General features: G+C 37.1%; 1 protein-coding gene across 3 annotated transcripts in view; it reads right to left on the reverse strand.

The window, feature by feature from the left end:
* The window catches only part of SLC25A48 (solute carrier family 25 member 48), an 83,823-nt gene that overhangs the window by 47,206 nt on the left and 11,898 nt on the right, over positions 1-24,719 (reverse strand). For 2 of the 3 annotated variants that reach the window (XM_007473350.3, XM_007473352.3), the window contains exons 2-4: positions 24,591-24,634; positions 10,380-10,451; positions 6,314-6,566 (exon numbers count right to left, since the gene is read on the reverse strand). In XM_007473350.3, the coding sequence (XP_007473412.1) occupies positions 6,314-6,566; positions 10,380-10,451; positions 24,591-24,634 (369 nt within the window). Of the gene's footprint in view, positions 1-6,313; positions 6,567-10,379; positions 10,452-24,553; positions 24,635-24,719 lie in introns of those variants that run through there. The other variant, XM_016428467.2, reaches the window with a different exon arrangement.

Raw genomic sequence — 24,719 nt, forward strand, 5'->3', positions numbered from 1 at the left:
GTGGACATAATTTGAAAGAATTAAGCAAAATGAGGAAGAGAAACCCTCCAGATTCATGGACAGAATAATTGAGTTTGGGAGCCAATGCCTGGATTTTGACCTTTCTAAAGAAAATAGCATAAGACAAATTAGAAGGCACTTTGTCAATAACTCTTGCAAAGTGATTAGGGATTATTTTAGAACACATTGCCCAAGATGGCCGCATATGGACCTTGAAGAATTGTGAAAAACGGCTCTATATGTTTCACAGGGAAACAAAGAAAAGGAGGAAGAGAGTAATGATCTCATGAAGGAAATTGGGAAACAATTGACATATTTAAAAAGATTGCTAAATTGGAAAGAGGGCATGATACTAAACCAATGACACTTGCCCCTCTCCAGGAATCTAATTATCGATCCATTACCTGCCAATTCTGTGAGAAGGGCCACAAAATGATAGAGTATAGAACTTTATTCAAGACAATCAGAAGGAATATGCGGTTTAATAACAACTACAGAAATGATAATTATAGAAATAATTAAAATAATGATAATGGAATCCACAACTTTAGGAATGATAACTATAGAAATAAATATTGGGAAAATGATAACTCAAACCAAATTACTCCACAACAATATCACTGATGTGGTGCTCATCTAAGAAACTTCCCAAATACTATGAAGGTGTCTGGGGGTGGGGGGGATTGGCGCACAGGAATCAGAGGCGCACAGGAATCAAATCAAATTTGATTTTCTGGATCCTAATGCCCTACTACTCATTTCCCCTATCCACTGACCACCCCATACTAATGAGCCCCATGTTACCTTAAAGGTGGGTAACACCTATTATGATTGTCTTTTGGACACTGGAGCTTCCAGGTCTGTATTAAAGAGTATACCTGATTTACGTTGCTATTCTATTGGCTCAGAGAATGTAATGAGAGTGTCAGGGATACCCCAAAGAGTTAAAAAGCTTCCCTCTAGAATGGTGTCTGTAGGACCCCTAGAATTACAACATCCCTTCCTTTTGATGCCTGATTTCCCTTTAAATTTGCTGGGGAGGGAGCTTCTATGCAAACTCAGAGCCACAATAACTTGCTCCCCAGATGGCTCCTTATCATTGGAAGTACCTGAGGAATCTTTAAAATTGCTCCCTATACTTCTCTCAGAGAGTCAGGAAGAGAAAGAGCATCCCACCTTTGTAATATCTGCAGATATATGGAGTCTCTTTGGGTCACATCTTCTTCCAATGTAGGCTTACTTAAGTCAACTATTCCTGTGCAGATAAAAACTAAATCTAGCTCACCTCCATCCATTCCTCAGTATCCCCTCTCAAAAGAGGCAATTGAGGGTATTACCCAAGTAATAAACTCATTAATTGACCAGGGAATAATAATCCCTTATAAATCTGAATACAATTCACCCAACCTGCCCGTTAAAAAACCAAAATTAGGGCCCGATGGCAAGCACCTCTATAGATTCTTACAGGATTTGAGGGCTGTGAACAATCACATTATAAAGAGACACTCCGTAGTTTCCAACAAACATACGATTATTTCTTCTATTCCTAGCCCAGCTACATACATTACAGTAGTGGACTTATGCTCAGCTTTTTTTTCCATACCCATATATGAGAACTTCAGGTATATCATTGCTTTCATCTGGAAGGGATCTCAGTATACATGGAGTTGGCTGCCACAAGGATTTGTGGAATCCCCGAGTTTATTTGCAAAAATTTGAGCCAAGACACAGATAATATAACATTTAAAAACAGCAAATTAATCAAATACGTAGATGATTTATTCTTAGTTTCAACAGATACAGAAGCATGTCAGTAAATTAGTAAACACCTTCTTTTGGAATTGCACAAAAGAGAGCTTAAGATCTCGAAGGATAAAGTTCAATGGTGCCTCCCTAAAGTAGAATATTTGGGGTTCATCCTGACTGTGAGTGCCCACTCTATTTCTCCCAGACAAAATTAAAATATTCAAAATTTAAGCTCTCCAACCACTAAGAAACAGTTGAGAGCAATTTTAGGAGCAACAGGGTTTTGAAGACAATGGATTCCTTGCTATGGGAAAATTACTAAACCCCCTTATAGTACTAACAAGGGATTTGGTCCCTGAACCCCTCAAATTTGAGCCAGAACACCTGTCAGCTCTATCAGATCTAAAACAGACTATCCTGTCTGCCCCTGGTCTAGGTATCCCAGATTACAACAAGCCATTTACTTTATATGTACATGAGCAAAGGGGGGGTAGCTTCAGCTGTTTTAACTCGGACTTTGGGACCTTCTCAGTGCCATATTGCTTATTATTCTGCCCAACTAGACCCAGTAGCATCAGTAACACCACTATGTCTTAGAGGAGTAACTGCTACAGCCTTAGTAGTGACAAAAATGGTTGTTCTAGTATTGGGATGCCAATTAACAATTATGTGCCCACATGAGGTAGAAGCATTGTTGCTAAGGCATAGAACACAGACATTCTTGGATCACAGAATTACAAGGTATGAAATAACCTTGTTAAATAGCGAAAACATTACCCTGAAATGCTGTACAACTCTTAACCCTGCCACTTTGCTTCCATATTTACCAACTTCAGGAGAACCATTACACAGTTGTGAAATACTAGTGTCCATGGCAGAAAAGCCTTGAGATAATCTCTTTGACACTCCCTTAGACAATTCAGATCTGGTCTTATTTACTGATGGCTCCTCTTTTATGAGGGATGGCATATGGTACACTGGAGCTCCTGTAGTCACAGAATTTGCCACTGAGTGGTCAGCTTCACTGCCCTCTAATATTAGCACTCAAGGTGCAGAACTCACAGCTCTGAAACATGCCTGTATAATTGCCAAGGATAAAAAGGCAACAATTTATAAGGATTCTAGATATGCTTTTGGCATTTGTCATTCATTTGGGATGCTTTGGCTCCAGAGAGGATTTTTAACCTCAGCTGGAAAATCTATAGCTAATGCAGAAATTATTAATGAAGTTCTTTCTGTTCTCCAGCTGCCTGAAGCCCTAGCTGTAGTTCATTGCTTTGCCCATACAGGTGGCACTGACCTTGTCTCTAGGGGAAATGATTGAGCAGATGCTGCTGCAAAGCTGGCAGCCATAGAAGGGCCTGAATTAATTTTAACATTAACAACCACTGATAAATTTATCACTTTCCTATAATGAAGAAAAAGTGGAAAAATGGAAGCAAAAATTCAAAGCAAAACAGATTAATGGAGTATGGGTGTCATCTGAAGGAAAACCCCTGCTCCCTAGAAGTTTCTATCACCAAATTTGCCAATCTATTCATAAACATGGTCACTTTGGTAACCAGGGCTTCATGAACTCTGTTAAGAGACTATGGATAGCCCCTGGTATAACTAATATAGCTTCTAAAGTATGTATAGCCTTCTCTACCTGTCAAGCATATAACCAACATGCATTTTGTGGCAAAGCCTTTGGTGCGTGCCCTCAGGCTTACACACCTTTTGAGTACCTACAGATAGATTTCATAACACTGCCAAAGGCTGGACATTATAAATTTTTTCTAGTCATAGTAGATCAACTGACCAGATGGCTGGAAGCAATTACTGCAACCTGAGCCACAGTGGCTTTTGTTACTAAGGTACTTTTAAAAGAGATTATTCCTTGCTTTGACCTGCCATCTGTATTGACTCAGATAGAGGAAGTAATTTTACTGATTCTGTCCTAAATCAAATATATTCTTGCTTGTGGATAATTCCCAAATTTCATGTACCATATCATCCCCAGAGCTCAGGCCAAGTTGAAAGAATGAACAGAGAACTTAAAACTATGATTGGCAAATTATGCACTGAGACACATTTAAAATTGTCTAATATTCTCCCTCTGGTCCTATTTTATCTTAGAAGCAGGCCTAGAGGAGACCTATACATCTCACCATTTGAGATGCTTTTTGGACATCCACTTATACAGACTATGCCTTTCTCCCTTGCAGACACATCACTATTAGGGGGAGATACTACTATTGTTTCCTATATACAGGAATTATATCATAAACTGCAGGAACTCCATGAATCCGGAACTGCAGTACAAGCCGGACCACTAAACTTTTCACTTCATGACCTGAACCCAGGAGACAAGGTATATATTAAGAATTTCCAGCATACTGGAGCAATTTAGCCTTCCTGGGAAGGACCATTCCAAATATTGTTAACTACTCCAACATCTATAAATATTGGAGAGAAGGACTCTTGGATTCATTGCTCACATGTAAAGAGAGCATCTTCTGTTGAGATTGGTTGACTATATCCTATCACATGCATTGGAGATAATAATCCATTGACAAGTGAATGATGTTTTTCAAGAACACATTGAATTCCTGATTTTTTTCTTTTCCCCCTTATTTTTATTATTGCTTTTCTTTTATTTTGATTATAATATTTGATTTTTTCCCTTTTTTCTCATTTCTCATACTAAAGGTACATAGAATTAATATTAATATTATTTAATATAAGTTTACATATATATATATATACATACATATATATATATATATATATATATATATATATATATATATATATATATACACTTGCTATAATATCAATGCATACCCAAAAGCTTTAAACTTTGGGAACCTACCATTCATTGATAAAATGTTATGGGACTGTGATTAATGTTTGTGTCTGATCTAGGAAATGGGACAAAAACAAGGAGCACACACTTAACCTGAAGAATGCCAAAAAGAGCCCACAGGTAAAAAAATTAGTGTGAGACTTGAGGTTGTTACACTTGACATATGTTAAGTAGTAGGACTTCCTTGCATCCACACTCTTTGTGAAGTACTCAGACAAGTACCAAAGTTTGACTATCATCCTGGCTCCCTATATCCCTGAGAATGACAAAAATAAGACTGGGGAGTGACACTTCCCTATCAAAATAAAATTCTAGTTCTTTTTCTTCTTATAATATGGCAACTTCCTGTAGACTTGGCTGCAAATGGGTAAGTGAAATATTACTGCATTCTGTCTTATAGACTTGTGGAATATAAATTTATTGAACCCTAATACAAGGGCCTATTATGAATTTATTCTTGTTTACTCAACATTTTATATACATAGATTTTGGTATTTTTATTATGATTTTTAATTTTTTAAAGGAAGGAAGGAAGGAAGTTAGGAAGTTAGGAAGGAAGGAAGGAAGGAAGGAAGGAAGGAAGGAAGGAGAAAGGAGAAAGGAAGAAAGGAGAAAGAAAAGAGCCATTGGAGTTGGAATGACAGTCAGGGTTTCTAACTTGGTAGATACCTGAAGGCAATGAAAATCATTTGAAGATGAAGGCATTAGCTTCTATAAAGAAGTTATATACAAAGACAAGTTATATGTTTGTGACATATCCTTGATATCTGAGGAACAGTGTCCTGGCTTTGATTTTCTAGTGTGGAAGTTCCATAAGAAGGTCTCTTCATTTTACAGCTGAGGAAATTAAGGTAGAAAGACTTGTCTATATTGATATAAACTATTAAGTGGCAGAGTAATATTCCAACCTAGGTCTTCTGACACCAAGACTAAGATTCTTTCCATTGTATGATAATACTTCCATCTACGTTTGTGTTTCATTTTAACTCTTTGCTGTGAAGCAGTTTCATAAACACCTTGGCCTATTTATAGTTCTCATTTGCATGATTTTACCTGATAGTTAAAAAGGAATCTTTTCAAGGATACATTCTTGCACTACTTGCTGAGTACTAGTGTTGACAGCAAGTAGGTCAGTTATACATATGGAAAATATTGTTAAGAACATCACTTGGTCTTTGAACTTGACTTGTGGTCACAAAAAGGCTCTCAGATAATTTTCTGTTTTATTTCTTGCAAAGAACCATATCATGCTTCTCTAAACACTTGCCATCTCCTGCTGCCTTATATTGTAACTACATTCTTGCCTTATTCTCCTTGCTCATCAGTAGAACCCTGCACCATTTCACTTGAAAAAATTACTCAGTAAATATTTGTTGAATTAATGAAGGATAAATATGGGAAGATCAATCTTTTAAAATTATAATAGAGATAATAGATTTAAAAGATGGAAGGGATTGTTTTACAAATGAGGAAAGTCATCTGCCTGAGGCCACACAAATAGTAAATAGCAAATCTGAGATTAGAATCCAGATCTTCTGTCTTCAGATTCATCATTCTTTTCATTATATCATTTAAAATCAAGGATGTATTTAAAAGACATAAATGAACAACGAAAATAAAGAACTATTTAACTAAACAATGGAATCAGATAGATATCACAAATATAGAAAACTGTCAAATATAAAAAAGAGAAATGCAACAAAAACTTGGTCTTCCTACCTTTAAGAAAGGGCTGTGTTTGCATCTGTAGCCTTATCTTAATCAGGTCCACCGGACCTCCAAGTCCTACTGAAACCACGCCTGATACCATACTAGCCAGAATTAGATCTGACAGGGAGCGTGAATGGTTAGATTCTCCACAGCGGTACTGGGTAAGGAACCTCTGAGTATTGCTGAAGACACCAAAAACCACAGAGCTGTAGACGGCAATGCTTGCCAACGGAAAAGACATTCCTTTAAAGAACCCGGCCACCTAACAGTGAGATAAACCAAAAGTTAATAGGAACAGAGGCTTAAGCTATACTTTCTGTGAAGGGATTAAAAAATGTCATCTCTTTCCCTTTTCTTCAAGAGTGAGGGACTATGGGTGTGAAATAATATGTGTACTGTCAGATGGAATGGATATGTTGGTTGGTGTCGAGAAACTTTTTATTCTTTGTTTTTTAAATTTTTGTTACAAAGGATAACAAAGCTAGAAAAGGGAGAGAGGAAGGGAATATTCTGAAAGGAAAATGATTTAAAAAAAACAAAGAGGAATAAAAAGAATATTAAAAATAAGAGAATTCAAGGCTGGTCTCAAAGCTCCTTTCAGAGACTGAGAAAACATTAGCTTGTAGTCTCTATATGTTTCATCTTCCAGGGTGTGTTGTGCCTACTCCAGGGAGGTAAACTAGAGCCAGCTTACATTGGCTCAGAAGATCTCATTATTAAACTTTCAGTATGAGCATTTATACTTTGGAAATCAGCAAATACTACAAGTCAAAGCTAGATTTGTTGTTTTGGTCCTTGTCTAGACTTTAGAAAGCAATGGGGGAAATGTCAGTAATGCACATTAAACCTAAAAAGTGTTTGAGGCAAAAAATTTTTTTTCAGAAATCTAATCATTAAACATAAACCAGCATGCCCCTAATTGTAACCAGACTCTATGTGGTATGCAGAGAAACAGTTTGCTCCAGTAATAGTTACTTGCCCAGTGGAAGAAACGGTACAATAAAGACCCTTCCAAATACATCGACTATATCCATTTGGTCCCCTGTACACTTTCTAATCAGGGCTAGGGAAGACCATGACGTTTTTATTCAATCTATCATTCTATCTATCTACATTTAGTTTCTATCTAGCTGCATCATTTGTTTCGATAAGAAATAATTTGTGGGGTTGACTTAGTGTTCTTAACTGTCTTGATAAATATTTATATTTTCTTATGGAAAGAGTAGGTAATACAGAGTGGTAGGTAGAGAGCTTGGAGTCAGGATGACCTCAATTTAGGTCCTGTCTCTGAACCATATAAGCTATGTGACTGCCTCTTAGTCATAAACTTCCCAAATTCCCCAGGTAAGTCTCTAAGACAGTAAATTAAGGTGACTTGCCAACATGTATCAATGGAAGGACTTTACACACTGAAAGTTTCCTAAACAGATTCATTTACAGGTCTAGGAAAATAAAAATGGAAAGCAGGAAGTCCTGGAGATGCCTTAAGGGTAAAAGTAGAGAATGAATGAATCAATAAACATGTATTAACACTAGAATGATCATACATATCAATTCATGTGAAAATAACATTATTATTTTTAGTATTAACTTTAAATATGAACTTTACTACTAAATAAAATTTTTCATCCCATTATCTCTATTTTTCTTCTCATTATGGTCTTAAGTTCTAATTCTTGTGGTAAGTACTTGTCATGAACTTAATCTAGGAAGTGGCCTAGGCCTAGAGTATACATAGATAAATATTAAATAGTTCCTTGTTGTCTGCTCAAGGAACTTACATTCTATCAGAAGGGACATTGGTTGTGGGGAAGGTCAATGGATATGAACAGAATTTTGATGAGATCTATAGGTTGAGTTGCTGAATTACTACTGAAAATTATTTTTAGAGTTATTAATTTCATCTGGGCTGTGTGATCATCAAAAGCAAATTTTGGCCAATTTTTATTTCCATGGATTCGACATGGATTTGACAATTTACAATTTGACAAATTACAGTTGTGTTTGTATATGTGTTTGCATATGTGCCCTTCACACTAAAGATAACAAAGCTAGTGAGAGGCTTCTAGATTATGCCTTGTAACCATATGGACTTTATTCCTGTATACACTGAATTCATGACAGGTACACATACACACACAGATACGAACATACAAAAACATATAAATATAAATTTCATCCCATTGAGCCAAATGACACAAGGCAAACTATTTAACAGATCTAGGCTACCAGCTTTTGAGACCTAAATTCATTTTAAATGACTATGTTTTCCAAAAATACTTTTCCATAAGTAACTTAAAGCTTTAAAGCAGCATCTTTGGCTTTTACATTACCTTCATTTCTTAATATATTTCTTCTCCCTTACCCTACATAGCAAGACATCCATTAATAACAAAGAAAAAAGGAAGAAAGAGAAAAAATACCATTCAGCAAAATCAGGCAGCATTTCAACACATACCCATGATCCCCCAGCCCCTGGAGAGAATGGAGGGAGGTGAAATACCTTAAGCTTCATAATTAGTTTGAAACTTCTAGCTACTCCTTCCTGGCAGTACTAAACACCAATATATGGCATCTTCCACTATATACAAACTTCACAAATCTTCAATGCATCAAGCATTTAAGTAAAACCCATAAGGAAAACATTCTCTACTTCAAGGTCTTATAGCAGGGGTGGAAGTGGAGGGGCTTCAATGTTTCCTTATGGTTTATTTAATACTTAACCAATTTTATCCAGTTTATTACCTTGGGCCCTAACCATCCAAACAACCTCATGATGACAAGTCAAATGGTCCTGCTCTAGAACCCAGGGATGACAATTACCTGTCCTAGAGAAACTCCTGTCCAGAATGAAGAGACCATATTAATATATGGTTGAGGGGTCTGTGAGTGAAAAATCCCCTACCCCTTTATATGGGGATTTAATTTTAATGTTAGCAAGTAATCTTGAGATAACTATAATTGTAATTCTAAGATAGCATATTAGAAGGCTTTTTGTGATTATTTTAGTATAAGTAATAAGGTTTTGAATTAAGTAAATAACTGCTTTAGCATAGGCCTTAGTGTCAGCCCCACCCTTCAAAGTTGTTATATCATGCATCTTCAGCAGTAGTTATGGTCTTGAACTTGTGATCTAGTCTACATCACTAGGCTTGACCAAGGGTTCGAAGCCTGGTACCACCGAACACCATCCACTCTTATCTTTGCATCACTACTCCAGGCTCCCCCATTCCCTCCTCTTCTATCAAGTGACTCTTAAGTCATTGTCAAATTACTTCTTATGCCAATAAGAAGTATTTCCTAGTCATCCTAACCAATGAACATTGCTTCTGGGTACCTCTATTTTTAGATGGGCATAACTATTGCATTAATGATTTTTGTACTGGTATAAAAATTGTCTAATTCCTTGGGGTATATAGGAAGGTTTACCACAGTGCTGGGGTGGAGGGGGTCTTTTGGTCTTAATCAGAAGTCTGGCTTTATTGGGAGACCAGCCCGCTCTGAATAAACCTATTTTTTATGGCTTGGAGACTCAGTTTTTCTTAATTGTGTTTCTGTAATTAGAAATTACATAGCAGGTCAATAGTTCAACTAAAAGAAAAACAGTAAAAGGATGAAATATCCAGAAAAGATAATTTATTAAGCCTTCAAAAACAATGAACATGAATTTCACTATGGTAAGGAATACTCAATGCTACAAAAAGTCCCTGGACACTTTGTGCTTTACTGCTCTTTAAAACATTTATTTTCTTAAAAACCCTTAGCTTTTGTCTTAGAATCAATAGTATGTATTGGTTCTAAGGCAGTATAACAGTAAGAATTGGGGAATGGGGGTTAAGTGACTTGCCCAGGATCACATAGCTAGGAAGTGTCTGAAGTCTGATTTGAACTCGGGACCTCCTGTCTCCAGGCCTGGCTGTCTATCCACTGAGTCATCTAGCTGCCTTTTATAAAACTGTTCTTAATGAAAGATTTCACCATTTCCACTCTCATATCTCTTTTACTCTGGCAATTTCATCATGCATGAACACATGACCTCACACATATACACACAAACACAAAACAGGGTACTTACACTTTCCTTTTTATACACAGTGACAATACAATTCAGTGTATTTCCATATCCTACTCCAGCTTGTAAGCGAGTCTGTTGAGAGATTTAGGAATAGTGAGAATTTAGAATCACAGGACCACAAAATTTTAGAGCCACGAGGGATGTTAGGCATAATTAAGTCCAGTTCCTTTATTTTCCAGATGAGGAAAGTAAGTTCCATGAAGAGGAAATAAGTTAAGTAAGGGCATCTATATAATAGCAAAGCTGGAAATTGAACTCAGACTGGGGAAGGAACACAAAAGTGCAGGTTCTTCCCTCAGGGAGCTCACAGTCTATTTGGGGAAATAAAACATAAAAATATGACAAATTGGATAACAAGTAAAGGCAGTCAATGATAGCTTTAAAATGATGAAACTGACAATCAAAACAAACAATAGAAATTCCGATAAGGAAAATATTCTAATGCAGAGCTTCTAAGAGGAGTTTTACTTATACATTGAATCCCCTGATTAAATACAATCCATTAACTCAAGGGTGAGCAATCTAGTCCTTCTGATCTAAGCCCATAACACAGGGCTACCTTCTTTCTTTGCTCATCCTTACCAAAGGTAACTGCATCTCTTTTCATTGAAAATATCTCATTCTATTTTCTTTTTCCAAATATTTGATCTCTATTTCTCCTCTTTCTTCTTCCTCATTTCTTTCTTTGATCTTCCAGACATGCAGATTACAACTGCTTAGTTTCAACACAAAAATAATTAGTAATGATGGTTACAACTAAAATTTATATAGTACTTTAAGGTTTGTGAAACACTGTCTACTTTACCTCAGTGATCCTTACATCAATCCTATAAGACAAATACTGCAAATATTAAAAAGTTGACCATAATTTTTTGGAGTACAGAAAGAACTACCCAGTTGAATACCTATACTCCAAAAACTTATAGCTAGGGAACAGGGGACTATGGGCACAGTTTTAAGGCAGAAGAGAGTTCTAGAAGTTACTTACAGATGAGAACCTAGGCCAGGAGAGTATTAAACACACATCTTCTTAGGTTATACCATGTTAGAAGAACTGAAAACCTATGGGTCACCAAAGCTAACTCTGAAGGCAACTTCATAAAGTACCTGAAGTTTAGAACAGTGTTCCTTTCATCACAGGCACAGAGCTCATCATTAACAGGTTTTTTTTTTTTTTAATTCAAAGACAAGAATAAGACTGAAAAATGAGCAAACAATAACAAAAAGAAACAATATTGAAAGTTATTTTGGTGACAGAGAAGACCAAAACATAAACTCAGAAGATGATAACAAAGTCAATACTGCTATATCCAATGCCTCCAAAAAATTATGAATTGCTTTTAAGCCCAAAAAATAATTGATGGAAGAGCTCAAAAATGCTAGCAAAAGGGGGCAGCTGGGTAGCTCAGTGGATTGAGAGTCAGGCCTAGAGATGGGAGGTCCTGGGTTCAAGTCTGGCCTCAGACACTTCCAGGCTGTGTGACCCTGGGCAAGTCACTTGACCCCCATTGCCTAGCCTTGCCACTCTTCTGCCTTGGAGCCAATACACAGTATTGGCTCCAAGACATAAGGTAAGGGTTTTTTAAAAAAAATGCTAGCAAAAAATCAAATAAAAGAGGCAGAAGATAAATTGGGAAAATAAATGAGTGATACAAGAAAATGATGAAAAAAGAATTTGGTAAAAGACACAGAAAAATCCTTTAAAAAAATAGGTTAATTGGTAAAAGAGGCACAAAAATCCAATGAAGAAAAAAGCAGAATTGGACCAATGCAACCAAAATTTGAAGGAAAGTAACAAACTTGGAAAACATTTTTATAACAAAACTCTGACAAAGGTTTAAGTTCACAAATATATAAGGAATTAAGTCAAATTTACAAAAAATCAAGCCATTCCTAATCAACGAATGGTCAAGGGGCATGAACAAGCAGTTTTATATGAAGAAATCAAAACTATCTATAAGCACATGAAAAAGTGTTCTAAATCCCTCCTGATTAGAGAAATGAAAATTAAAACAACTCTGAGGTACCACCTTACACGCAGCAGATTTGTCAATATGGCATCAAAGGAAAGTGACAAAAGTTGGAGGGGATATGGCAAAATTGGGACACTAATACACTGCTGCTGGTGGTGTGAATTGATCTAATTATTCTAGAGGGCAATTTGGAACTATGGTTTTATAAGAATGCTTGCCCTTTGATCCAGTAATGCCACTGCTGGGTTTTTACCCCAAAGAGATAATAAGGAAAAACACTTGCACAAAAATAGTTATAGACACGCTCTTCATGGTGGCAAAAAATTGGAAACTGAGGTGGTGTCCATCACTTTGGGAATGGCTGAATAAATTGTGGTATCTGATGGTGATATAATACTATTGTACTGAAAGGAATGATGAACTGGAAGATTTCTATATGAACTGGAAAGACTTCCAGGAATTGATGCAGAGTGAAAGGAGCAGAACCAGGAGAATGTTGTAGAAAGAGATGGATACACTGTCACACAATCTAATGTAATGGACTTCTCAAATGGCAGCAATGAAATTATCCAGGACAATCCAGAGGAACTTATGGGAAAGAATGCTATTCATATCCAGAAAGAGAATGGTGGGAACAGAAATGTAGAAAAATATATGATTGATTGGCGATATGATTTGGATTTTGATGTTAAAAGATAACTCTAATGTGAAGATAAGTAACATGGAAATAGGTTTTGAACAATGATACACATATCACCCAGTGAAACTACTTGTCACCTCTGGGGTGGGGGGGAGGGGAAAGGGGTGCAAAAATTCATGAATCATGTAACTATGGAAAATATTCTATTTTTTTTAAAGCAGAATTGGTCAAATGGAAAAGGATATACAAAAATGCATAGAAGAGAAAAATTTCTTAAAAGGCAGAATTGGCCATGTTGAAGAAGAGATACAAAAATGCACTGAAGAAAAGAAACTCTTTACAAAATAGAGTTAGTTAAATGGAAAAGGAGGTACAAAAGCTCACTCAAGAAAATCAGGCCTTAAAAATTAGAACTGGGCAAGTGAAAGCTAATGATGCCATGGGAAACAATCAAAGTCAAAAGAATGGAAAAAATAGAAGAAAATGTGATATATCTCATTGGAAAAACTGACCTGGAAAATAAATTCAGGAGAATTAATCTAACATTTATCAGGCCACCTGAAAGCCATAAAAAGAGCTTAGATGTCATCTTTCAAGATCAAGGAAAACTTTCCTGATATTCTAGAACCACAGGGTATAGTAGAAATTGAAAGACTCCACAAATCACCTCCCAAGATTCCAACAGGATTACTCCCAAGAATATTATAGCTAAATTCTAGAACTTCAAGGTCAAAGAGAAAATATTGCAAGTAGTCAAAAAGAAACAATTCAAATATTTTGGAGCCACAATCAGTATAAAATAAGATTTAGCATTTTTTACATTAAAGGATTGAAGGACCTAACAGTGATGGCAAACCTTTTAGACACTGTATGCTGTACTCCACTTCCATCCTCCTTACTGCATGAAGTACCCTAACCCCACCCTCCACCCCAAGACCAAGTGCTTGCATGCTTCCCCCACTCCCACCCCCAGCCACCTTACCCAAGCAGACAAGGGAGGGAGAAAGGGAGAAGAATGGCCTGAGTGCTCTGCTGAGGGGTGTGAAGATTGGATTTAGCTATCTCCTGATTGTAACAATGAAGATACTTAGTCTAACAACATCAGGAATGTCTATACCCATACTTAAGGATTAAGTATTTAGGAGGATGGCTTTTGATAGACATGTGCAGAAACAGCTGACTATCTGGGCTATCCTAAGTCAAGCTTAAGCTACCATTGGTTCAGATGAGACACAGGAAAGTGATGTTAAAACCATCTATATATTTGGTGTCACTTCCTCTCTTCGCTCTCTTTCCCTGGAGAGGTGGCTCTGGCTGGCCACTTCCTGTGAGCAGGCCTGGGCACCAATTCAATCCTGGAACTTGAGCCTGGAGGAGCTCCCTCAGACAGCTTCCTTGAGATGGTCACGTGGTGAGTGATAAGACTGACTCCCTTTTCCCTTGGCTCTCAGGGGAAGCCCCCTTGGCTAAGGCCTTGAACTCCTGCCTTGCTCAGCCTGAGCCAGAGCAGTTTAAATTAACTCTTTCCACTCTCTCTCTTTTCTTAACGTCTTTCCTCTATATTAATTAAAATCACCATAAACTTCCAGCTGACTTGGGTATTTTATTATGGGATTTCCTTGGCAACCAAATTAATTTAGTTTAGGTCACAACCCTAAAAAATATCTTTAACAGGGGAGAGAGTAAATGTTTCCATTGGACAGAGGGGAGGGGACATGCTGTGGAGAGGGAGAAGGAAACAGCTCTGCCCTAGTCCCTGCTTTTCTAGTAACTAACTCTGGTGGGCAATGGTGCATATGCCCACAGAGAGGTCTCTGCATGCCATCTTTGGCACATGTGCCATAGGTTCACCATCATGGGTTTAGACTATGATATTTCAGGGGGTAAAGGAGCTAAAACTTCAACCAAGAATCACTTACCCAGAAAAAATGACTATAATCCTTCATGAAAAAAATTAGGTATTCAATGAAATCCATGATGAAAAGATCAGAGCTGAATAGAAAATATGACTTTCAAATACCAGATTCAAGAGAAACATAAAAAGGTATATGAGAAAGAAAAATCAAAAGATATTCAATATGATTGGATTATTTACATATCTACATAAGAAGATGATTTTTATAATTCCTAAGAATTTCATCATTATTTGGGCAGGTAGAAGGCGTATACATAGACAGATAGTAAGGTTGTGAGTAAAAATTAAGACATGAGAAAGAGGAATGCATTGGGAGGGAAGGGGAGGGAAAAATATAATGACAAAACATAGAAAAACCTATTTGAAATTATGAAGAGTCAAATTAGCAGAACTAAGAGAATGTTTGAAAGAAAAAGAAATATTGTTTAAAGAATAACTTGTATATGCCCATCTTCAGAGAATGATAAACAGAAACATGTATGACATGGTTTTACATGTACACTTTTAAAAACTCATAACCTTCTGTTTTAGAATTAATAGTAGGTATTAGTTCCAAGGGAAAAGAGTAACAAAGGGCTATGCAACTGAGGCTCAGTGACTTGCCCAGGGTCACACAGCTAGGAAATGTCTAAGGGCAGATTTGAACCAGGACTGCCTATCTCTAGACCTGACTCCCAATTCCCTAAGCCACCTAGCTGCCCCTACATATATCTTTTTGTCAAATGATGCCATCTCTAGCATGAGGAAAAGAAAGAGGGAGGGAGATACCTGGGAATTTTGATATAACAAATAAATAACTTTTTTAAAAAAAGGAAATTATTTGAGTCACTAAGTGACTTGTCACTAGACTACCTGTCATAGTCATATAGCTAGTATTTATATAGAACTTTAATGTCTGCAAAGCATTTTATATATATCAAATACATATTGTCAACGTGGATTTTTGGATGACTCAGTTTACCCTTGCCTTTGAGAAATCCCAGTGCCAAGTACCCCTAACCAAGTAATCAATCAAATCCACTCTTTAGTCAGGAATAGGGAGCCATCAAAGACCACACTGTTTGACATGGTCACATGTGTAAACCGAGGACTGCAAAGCAGCCCTCAAGAAGGATGGAAACACCCACTGAACCCCCCCCAAGTGACTTTCCTTATTAACATCCCCATATTATTGGAATTGCTATGATTATTATTCTTACTTAGCCCCAGGAAAAATAGATGAGAGCAACATGCTTGCAGAGTTAATACAGATGTCCCACTCTGTCTCCCCAGGATATTACCAGGAGATCCCACTTACAAAATTAAACCTAAGGATTCTTATATACCCACTTAGATAGGACCCTCTTTTCTAGGCATAAGAACTTCTGGCAAACCTTCTGGTAAATTCTGAATTCCCTAACTTATATCTGGGTCATGTTGATTCTACCTTCTGATCCTTCACTTAGCAGCAGTGTTTTGTTGACTATCTTCCTAGGCTTCCTGTCTGTTGTTAGGTTCCATGGAAACATATATGTTGAAAATGAAACTGTGTGCCAAGAAAATGTGTGATCATGAGGGTATAAAATAAAGCCAGTTCTCAGTCAAGGTGGAGCAGTTTATCCTGTGAAACCTGTGCTGCGGGTTGAATGCAAAAGTTGTGTCCCATCCATCATTTCTCTGACACCGTCCCACCTCCAAGACCCCATCCCCTGTGGGAGGCTGGCCCACCTCACAACAGAACCCTATCCCTATTCCTGATTAAAGAGTGGGTTTGATTGTTTACTTGGTAATTCTGTGTTATTTCCAAGTTAAAAACATAAATATATACTGATTGTATATATTAGACATATATAAATATATGCTACTTTCAATGTTAATACAAGGTAAAAGAATAAAATGTGTCTGGGTTCATTAACAACAATCTCAAGGAAGGTAGCACTTTTACTGAACTCTATAAAAAGATAGGAATTCTAAAAGAAAGAGGTAAGAAGGAAGCACATTGCAGGCTAGGGATCAGCAGCAAGAGATAGATACACTGTTAAGTGTGTTATGTATGTGAGGGATAGCAAGCGGGCAGGAATTGCTAGACTAAAGAATTCATGGAGAGAAGTAATATGTACAAAATTCTGCAAGGAATGCAGATTGTCAAAAGCTATAAACACCCCCAAAAGGAGTTTGAATATCCTTTGTTACTGAGAATGAGAAAATGGGGAAATGTTATAGGGAAAAGCCAACAGGATCTGAGTCCTGGCTTTGCAATTGGATGAGTTCTAAGTTCCTGCCCAGCTCTAAATCTCAAGCACTGACCCCAGGATTCTTTAAGAAATGCATTTTGTGAACTGTTTAAGTCTTAGAGTGCCATGTAAATAGGAAATTATTACTATTATTTCATTGATCACCCTCCTCACTATTTAAATTTAGGCATGCCACCTTAAATCTCTGTTTCTTAATCCATAGAATGGTGTTTGAGGCAGAACTGAGTGTGCTATTCTTAGAATGAGACAAAGGTTAGTTTGTTACCTTCTGTTGATTGAAGACTCTGGGATAAGTTTAGGAGGGAGACTGATCAAAGACAGAAAGGAAAATGAACAGTTTGGTTGCTCCCCTTACCTCACCTGAATTGGGTTAGAAGCACAGGTGTTTTGATTTGTAGGTCAAGGGCTAGTGGTAGTGGTGGGGCTTGTGTATATATTGCCTATTTGCTGTCAGCTGTCAGCACTTCTTAGCCCGTCATTGAAGTGCTCTCCTTCATGAAGGAAATAAACAACTCCCTCTTTTTACTCTTACTTTCTGATTCCAGGTTTTGTTTATTTGTGTAAATCATCATTTTTTTAAATCTCACACATGGGGATAACGATATTTATGGTTACTCCACAGAGTTGTGATATGGTTTCCATGAGGTAATAGATGTAAAATGATAATCAAATGTGTGCAGTTAAAATTATGAGAAAGCCCAAAGATATGATGGGAAAATGAGTCAGTTAACTATTCTACTACATTAAGTTCCTATTCTACTACATTAAGTAATATGCCTATTTCTAACCTAGTATGTATCAGTACTGTGCTAAATACCAGGGATACCAAGAAAAGCAAATGAACCCAAAAAACCTTCTCTAATCTCAAGAAATTCACCCCATAGAATGGGGGGAGAGAATATGCAAACAACAATATACAAACAAGATATATACAAGGTCAATTGGAAGTAATCTCAGAAGGAATACACTAAAGACTGAGAAAGGCTTCTTGAATAAGTTAGGGCTAGAAAGAACTGTGGAAATAAAAATGCAGAAGAAAAACATACTCTTGATCACATGGCTTTATGGCTATATGACTGTGGATGTTGACTTTAAGTGATCACTCTATTGCAAATATTGATAATATGGAAATAGTTTTTTTGGGGGGTTGTTTATTTATTTTAAAATTTCAGTATTTAACCAATTAATTTATATTTTCCTATGGTTATATGATTCATGTTCTTTCCCTTGCCTCCTCCCTCTACCCTCCCATAGCCAACAAACAATTCCACTGGGTTTTACATGTGTCATTGATCAAGACTTTTTCTCATACTATTAATATTTGAGGTAGAATGGTCATTTAGAATCTATATTCCTTTATGAATGCTTGGAAATCTTCTATTTTGTTAAGTGACCATACTTTCCCCTGCAAGAATATAGTCAGTTTTGCTGAATAGTTGATTCTTGGTTGTAAACCTAGTTCCCTTGCTTTCCAGAATATCATATTACATGTCTTTATATCTTTCAGTGTAGATGCATCCAGATCCTGTGTTATCCTAACTGTAGTTCCATGGCATCTGAATGATTTCTTAGCAGCTTCTAATATTTTTTCCCTTGGTCTGGTTGTTCTTGAATTTGGCTATAACATTCCTGGGTGTTATAAGTTGGAGGTTAAGTACAGGAAGTGATCTGTGGATTCTTTCAATCTCCATTTTTCCCTCTTGATCTAGAATGTCGGGGAAGTTTTCTTGAATAATTTCCTGTAGAATGACGTCCAGGCTTATTCTTTTGTCATGATTTTTCTGTAGACCAGTAATTCTTAAGTTGTCTTTCCTGGACCTGTTTTTTAAATCTTCTGTTTTGTGGATGAGGTGTTCATATTTTCCTCAATTTTTTCATTCTTTTGATTTTGCCTTATAGTTTCCTGTTGCCTTGTGAAGTCATTTGTTTCTAGTTGTTGAATTCTAGTTTTTAAAGACTGAATTTCATCCCTGGCTTTTTGGTCATCCTTCTCCTTCGGTCTGATTTTCTTTGCCTCATTTTCAAGCTGATTAATTTTGACTTTCCAGACACCATTTTCTGTTTCCAGATGATTTATTTTGCTTTTTAAAAGTTCTTTTCCCAGTTTTCTTCAACCTCTCTTAATTTTTTCAAATGTTATTTTGAGTTCTTCCAAAGCCCGTATCCAATTCGCTGGAGTTTCCATGTTTTTGCTTGGTGTTCCTTGATCTTCCTCTGTTTCATTTGCTCTTTGTTCATTGCCTGGATAGAAGCTGTTGATTGTAATTTCTTTTTTCTTTTTCTGTTGTTTACTCATATTTCTCCCTTCTTTCCCCCTTATAGTTGCCTGTAGTTTTGATCCTCTCATTTTGTGCTGGATTTGTGAGTTTGGGCTATTCTATCCTGAAGGGGCTTTTTCTCTGTTCTGCTGTTTGATCAGGTAGTCTGATCTTCCTGGCTGACAGCAGAAGCTGAAAAGGAGATGGGCATCCTCCCCTGTTGTCAAGGTTGTTGCCTGTAGTCTGTTGCAGCCTTTGCCCTTCAAGCTCAGTGAGTGAGGCTCTCAGATCAGTCTGTGGGGAGGAGGAAATGTTGGAACTTGAGCTTCCCTGCCCTGTGAAGGCTTCTTATCTGCCCTTATTGATGAGATTGATACAGGGCAGAGTTGATCTGCAAAGTTGGCTATGCCCTAAGGCCAAAACATCCAGAAAAGGAGAAGGGGCAAGATGAAGTATTTTGGCTGCAACTTGGCGGTCTGCTCTGTGCTTCTCCTCCAGCTGCCTCTACACCACCTGTGTTCTAAGCCCTGAGCTTGGCACAGCATTGCTAGCAAGGTTCTCCTTCCAGACTAGTGCCCTTGCCCACCTAGAGATTCTAGCCACTACTGGAGGCTCAGCACTGTAGGTGGGGGAGGGGTCCTGGGACCTTCCTTCTTCCTTCCCCTTAAACCCACATGTTCTAGAGTTCAGGTTTTTTTGGGGACGTACCTTTTAAGTTGGGTCCAGGGGGAGGGTTCCCTAGCTCTGTCCTGTTGTTAGATTTGGTTTTCAATCCCCTCAAAGAATTGTGTTTTTGATTGGTGAGGAAGGGTTTGTGGAGGTCTGAACTTTTGCTGCCTCTAAGCCACCATCTTGACTCATTTAGAGTCTATATCCCCAATTATGTCCTCATTGAAACATGTGATCAAGCAACGATTCTCTTCCGTGTTTCTATCCCATAGTTATTTCTCTGGACGTGGATATCATTCTTTTTCATAAGTCCCTCAGAATTGTCCGAGATCATTGCATTCCTGCTAGTAGAGAAGCCCATTACATTTAATTTACCACAGTGTATCTGTATCTGTGTATAATGTTCTCCTGGTTCGACTCCTTTCACTCTGCATCAATTCCTGACGGTCATTCAAGTTCACATAGAATTCCACCAGTTCATTATTCCTTTTAGCACAATAATATTTCATCACCAAGAGATACCACAGTTTGTTCAGCCATTACCCAATCTAAGGGCATCCCCTCATTTTCCAATTTTTTGCCACCACAAAGAGTACAGCTATAAATATTTTTGTATTTGCATTTTCTCCTATTATCTCTTTAGAGTACAAACCCAGCTGGATGTATGGCTGGATCAAAGGGCAGGCAGTCTTTTAAAGCTGTTTGGGCATTCTTCCAAATTGCCTTCCAGAATGCCTGGATCAATTCATAACTCCACCAGCAATGCTTCAGTGTCCCAATTTTGCTATATCCCCTCCAACATTTATTCTTGTCGTATTGGCCAGCCTGCTAGTTTTGAGGTGGTACCTCAGAATTGTTTTGATTTGCATTTCTCTGATTATAAGACAGAACACTTTTTCATATGCTTATTGATAGTTTTGACTCCTTTATCTTAAAACTGCCTATTCATGTCCCTTGCCCATTTATCAATTGGGAAATGACTTGATTTTTTTTTGTATAATTGATTTAGTTCCTTATAAATTTGAAAAATTAGACCTTTGTCAAAGGTTTTTGTTATAAATATTTTTTCCCAACTGGTTGCTTCCCTTCTAATTTTGGTTGTATTGGTTTTGTTTGTACAAACCCTTTTTAATTTAATATAATCAAAATTATTCATTTTACCTTTTGTAATATTCTCTATCTCTTGCTGGGTCTTAAAATATTTCCTTTCTCATAGATATGACAGGCAAACTATTCTATGTTCAACTAATTTACTTATAGTTTCCTTCTTTATATTTAAGTCATTCACCCATTCTGAATTTATCTTGGTGTGGAGTGTGAGATGTTGATCTAACCCTAATCTCTCCCATACTGTTTTCTAATTTTCCCAGAAGTTTTTGTCAAATAGTGGGGTTTTGTCCCCAAAATTAGGATCTTTGAGTTTATCCTACACTATCTTGCTGAGGTCATTTACCCCAAGTCTATTCCACTGATCCTACCTTTTGTCTCTTAGCCAGTACCATATTGTTTCAGTGTCCACTGCTTTATAGTACAGTTTAAGATCTGGTACTGCTAGGCCCCCATCCTTCACATTATTTTTTCATTATTTCCCTTGATATTCTTGGTCTTTTGTTCTTCCAAATGAACTTTGTTATAATTTTTTCTAATTAAGTAAAAAAGTTTCTTGGTAGTTTGATAGGTATGGCATTGAAAAAGTAAATTAATTTGGGTAGGATTGTCAGTTTTACTATGTTAGCTTGTCCTACCCATGAGCAATTAATGTTTTTCCAATTGTTTAGATCTAATTTTGTGTAGAAAGTGTTCTGTAGTTTTGTTCATATAATTCCCATGTTTGTCTTGGCAAGTAGATTCTGATTTTATTTTGCCTAGGTTGATTTAAATGGAATTTCTCTTTCTAACTTTTGCTGTTGAGTTGTGTTGGAAATATATAGAAATGCTGATGATTTACGTGGGTTTATTTTGTATCCTGAAACTTTGCTAAAACTGTTGATTATTTCTACTCCCTTTTTTTAGTGGATTTTCTAGGACTCTTTAAGTAGGCCATTATATCCTGATTGCCTATTTTAATTCCTTCAATTTCTTTTTCTTCTCTAATTGCTACTGCTAGTGTTTCTATGCAATGTTAAATAATAGATTTGATAATGGGCATCCTTGCTTCACTCCTGATCTTATTGGGAAGACTTTTAATTTATCCTCTTAAAAATTGTTATTACCCTGGCTCTATCCTGTTGTTAGAGTTGGTTTTCTGTCCCCTTGAAGCACTTTGTTTTTGATTGGTTTGGAAGGGCTTTCACAGAGGACTGGACTTTTGCTACTTCTAAGCAGCCATCTTGACTCAGGTTTTGAACAATGATACATGTACAACCCAGTGAATTGCTCCTTGGCTCCAGGAGGGTGAAGGGAGGAGGGGAGGGAAAGAACATGAATCATGTAACCATGGGAAAATAAATGAAATTAATTAAATAAAAATGGGAAAATGAGAACAAAATGAAATTTCATTTAAAAAAAAGTTAGGGCTAAGGCTTCAAGAAAGCCAGGGAAGCCAAGAGGCAGAAATGAGAATGGTGAGAATTATAAGCTTGGGGGGGGGGGGAGGATAGCCAGTGAAGAATGCTTGGAGTAGGGAGATAAAATATATTGTTTAGAGAACAGAAAAGAAGCCTGTGTCACTGGTTGCAAAGTGCATGGAGGAGAGGAACATGTAAGAAGACTAAAAAAGATGGAAGGGGCTAGACTATAAAGGATTTTTTAAAAAACTTTACCTTCCATCAGAGAATTGATTCTAAGTATTGAGTCTGTCAACTTTGTTTATAGAATCCCCTAGTTTGTCCCCTTTCTTGGGAACTTGCCTTAAGAAAATTCCCAGATTGACTTTATCTTAGACTGAATAATAAATCTTAAAATACTCAATGATCTCAGCTTAGATGGAATTAGTAGATACAATCAAGTCTGAAGTATCCTTTTGTCTTAGAAGTTGTTTCTGGGGCCTTTCCTAGGGAGTACAGCTTCACTCCTCCTTCCTTTGTGTCAATTGAAAAGCCTATAAATTAAACTTCCCTATCCTGTATTCCCTAAAAAGTATATAAGATCCCAAGTTCTTCAGCTCATTGTAAAAATCTCTTTTCCAGGAGCTTTTCCCCAGAGACATTTTTCCCAGAGTCCCAGAGCTTTGTCTTTGTGTGATAATTTAGTGCACATCTCTGTGTAGAGTCCAATTAGAGCACTGTCTTCCCTGTCCTGATTAAAGACTTGTTCTTTCTAACTACTTTGGTGGTTTTGTGTTTTTCAGAGTTGATACTCTCATCTCCCCACTTATTTCAATAACCAAGCATTTAGATGGTGTGCTTGAGTACTGGCTTGAGTCAGACTTGAGTTTGAATCTTAACACAGATACTTATTCTGTAACTGTGGGTAGGTCACTTAGCCATATCCTTTCTTCATTTGTAAAATGAGAGGTTGCATTTGATGATGTCAACTGGGTTTTCTGCAAGTTTTAAGTTTGCCCCTGCCCCTTGGGAACTCAAGTACCAGGCACACCTGTTTTGAACTGAACTATAGACCTTGAAGTGCTTGGTAACCCCAGTTTGGGTGGGACTGGTAGTCAGAGTCAAAGGTTGAGTAGCTTCTTCCATTTTATTAAAGTTCTCTCTTAGGAAGCCTAGTTTTTGGTTTGACCTTTTCCTTTTGTATACATAGTAGCTGACCTCTTCCTGATGCCCCAGTTGCTGGCTGCAAGTTCTCCAGAGGGAATAAAAGACCCCCAAATTATGTTACTCTTCAGGGAATCATCTCCTGTATTTTCCCAGAGATTCTAGCTCCAGAGCCCCAGGGTGTTGGCTCTGTGTAGTTTGTGGCCCTTGGCTCTTGGTAGCAGATGATTATTGGATCTATCTCTTTCCTGATTAAACACTTGGTTTTTGCTGACTACTATAGAAGTTCCATGTTTTTGTCCCTTCTAGCTCTAAATCTATAATTCTTTATTTTAGAATATTTTTTTAAAATGGGTTTGGGAATCAACTTGAGAATATCCAAGAAAGGGAATTAAAACTTCTAGACAGCATGGTCCTTTGAGTCTTGAAAGGAGACATTTTGGATTGGGGACCTTTAGGTAGTCATTTTATTTCTTTTATGCAGTGGGACCCATCCCAGCGCTTCTCATGCTCATCTCCTAGAAGTACCAGAAAGTATTAATTATTACCATAAAACTCTATGCAAAACAAATTAGCTGGTTAAAGAATTTCTAATTCAGCTCTTCCTTCTTCATATAAGTAAATCTCTACAATTCTTAAATTGCTGTCTTGGTTGTTTTGTTCTCTTTACAGTTCTTTTGTTTCTGGATCTCTGTAACAATACAAGGCAAAACCAGCTTTGCTAATTTCTCACAGAAATAAAGATACTTTCCTCTCTTTTTTTCCCTTTGTCCCTATCCATCTGTCCTCTCCACCCCCAAAAGAAAGAAAACATTGCACAGCAGTTATACATTACCCTTCAAAATGATCATGGGGATCTGCATTCTTCATACCTTAACTGTGTCCAGAGGATGACCCACAATGACACTTGTAGCACCTGTAATGAAAAAAAATGACATGTAATAGTGACTCCTGACTCTTTCCCACTTAACTCCCAATGCTAAAGGACAAATCAAGTTAGA

This window comes from Monodelphis domestica, chromosome 1 (assembly GCF_027887165.1).
Source record: "Monodelphis domestica isolate mMonDom1 chromosome 1, mMonDom1.pri, whole genome shotgun sequence".
Classification (NCBI taxonomy): Eukaryota; Metazoa; Chordata; class Mammalia; order Didelphimorphia; family Didelphidae; genus Monodelphis; species Monodelphis domestica.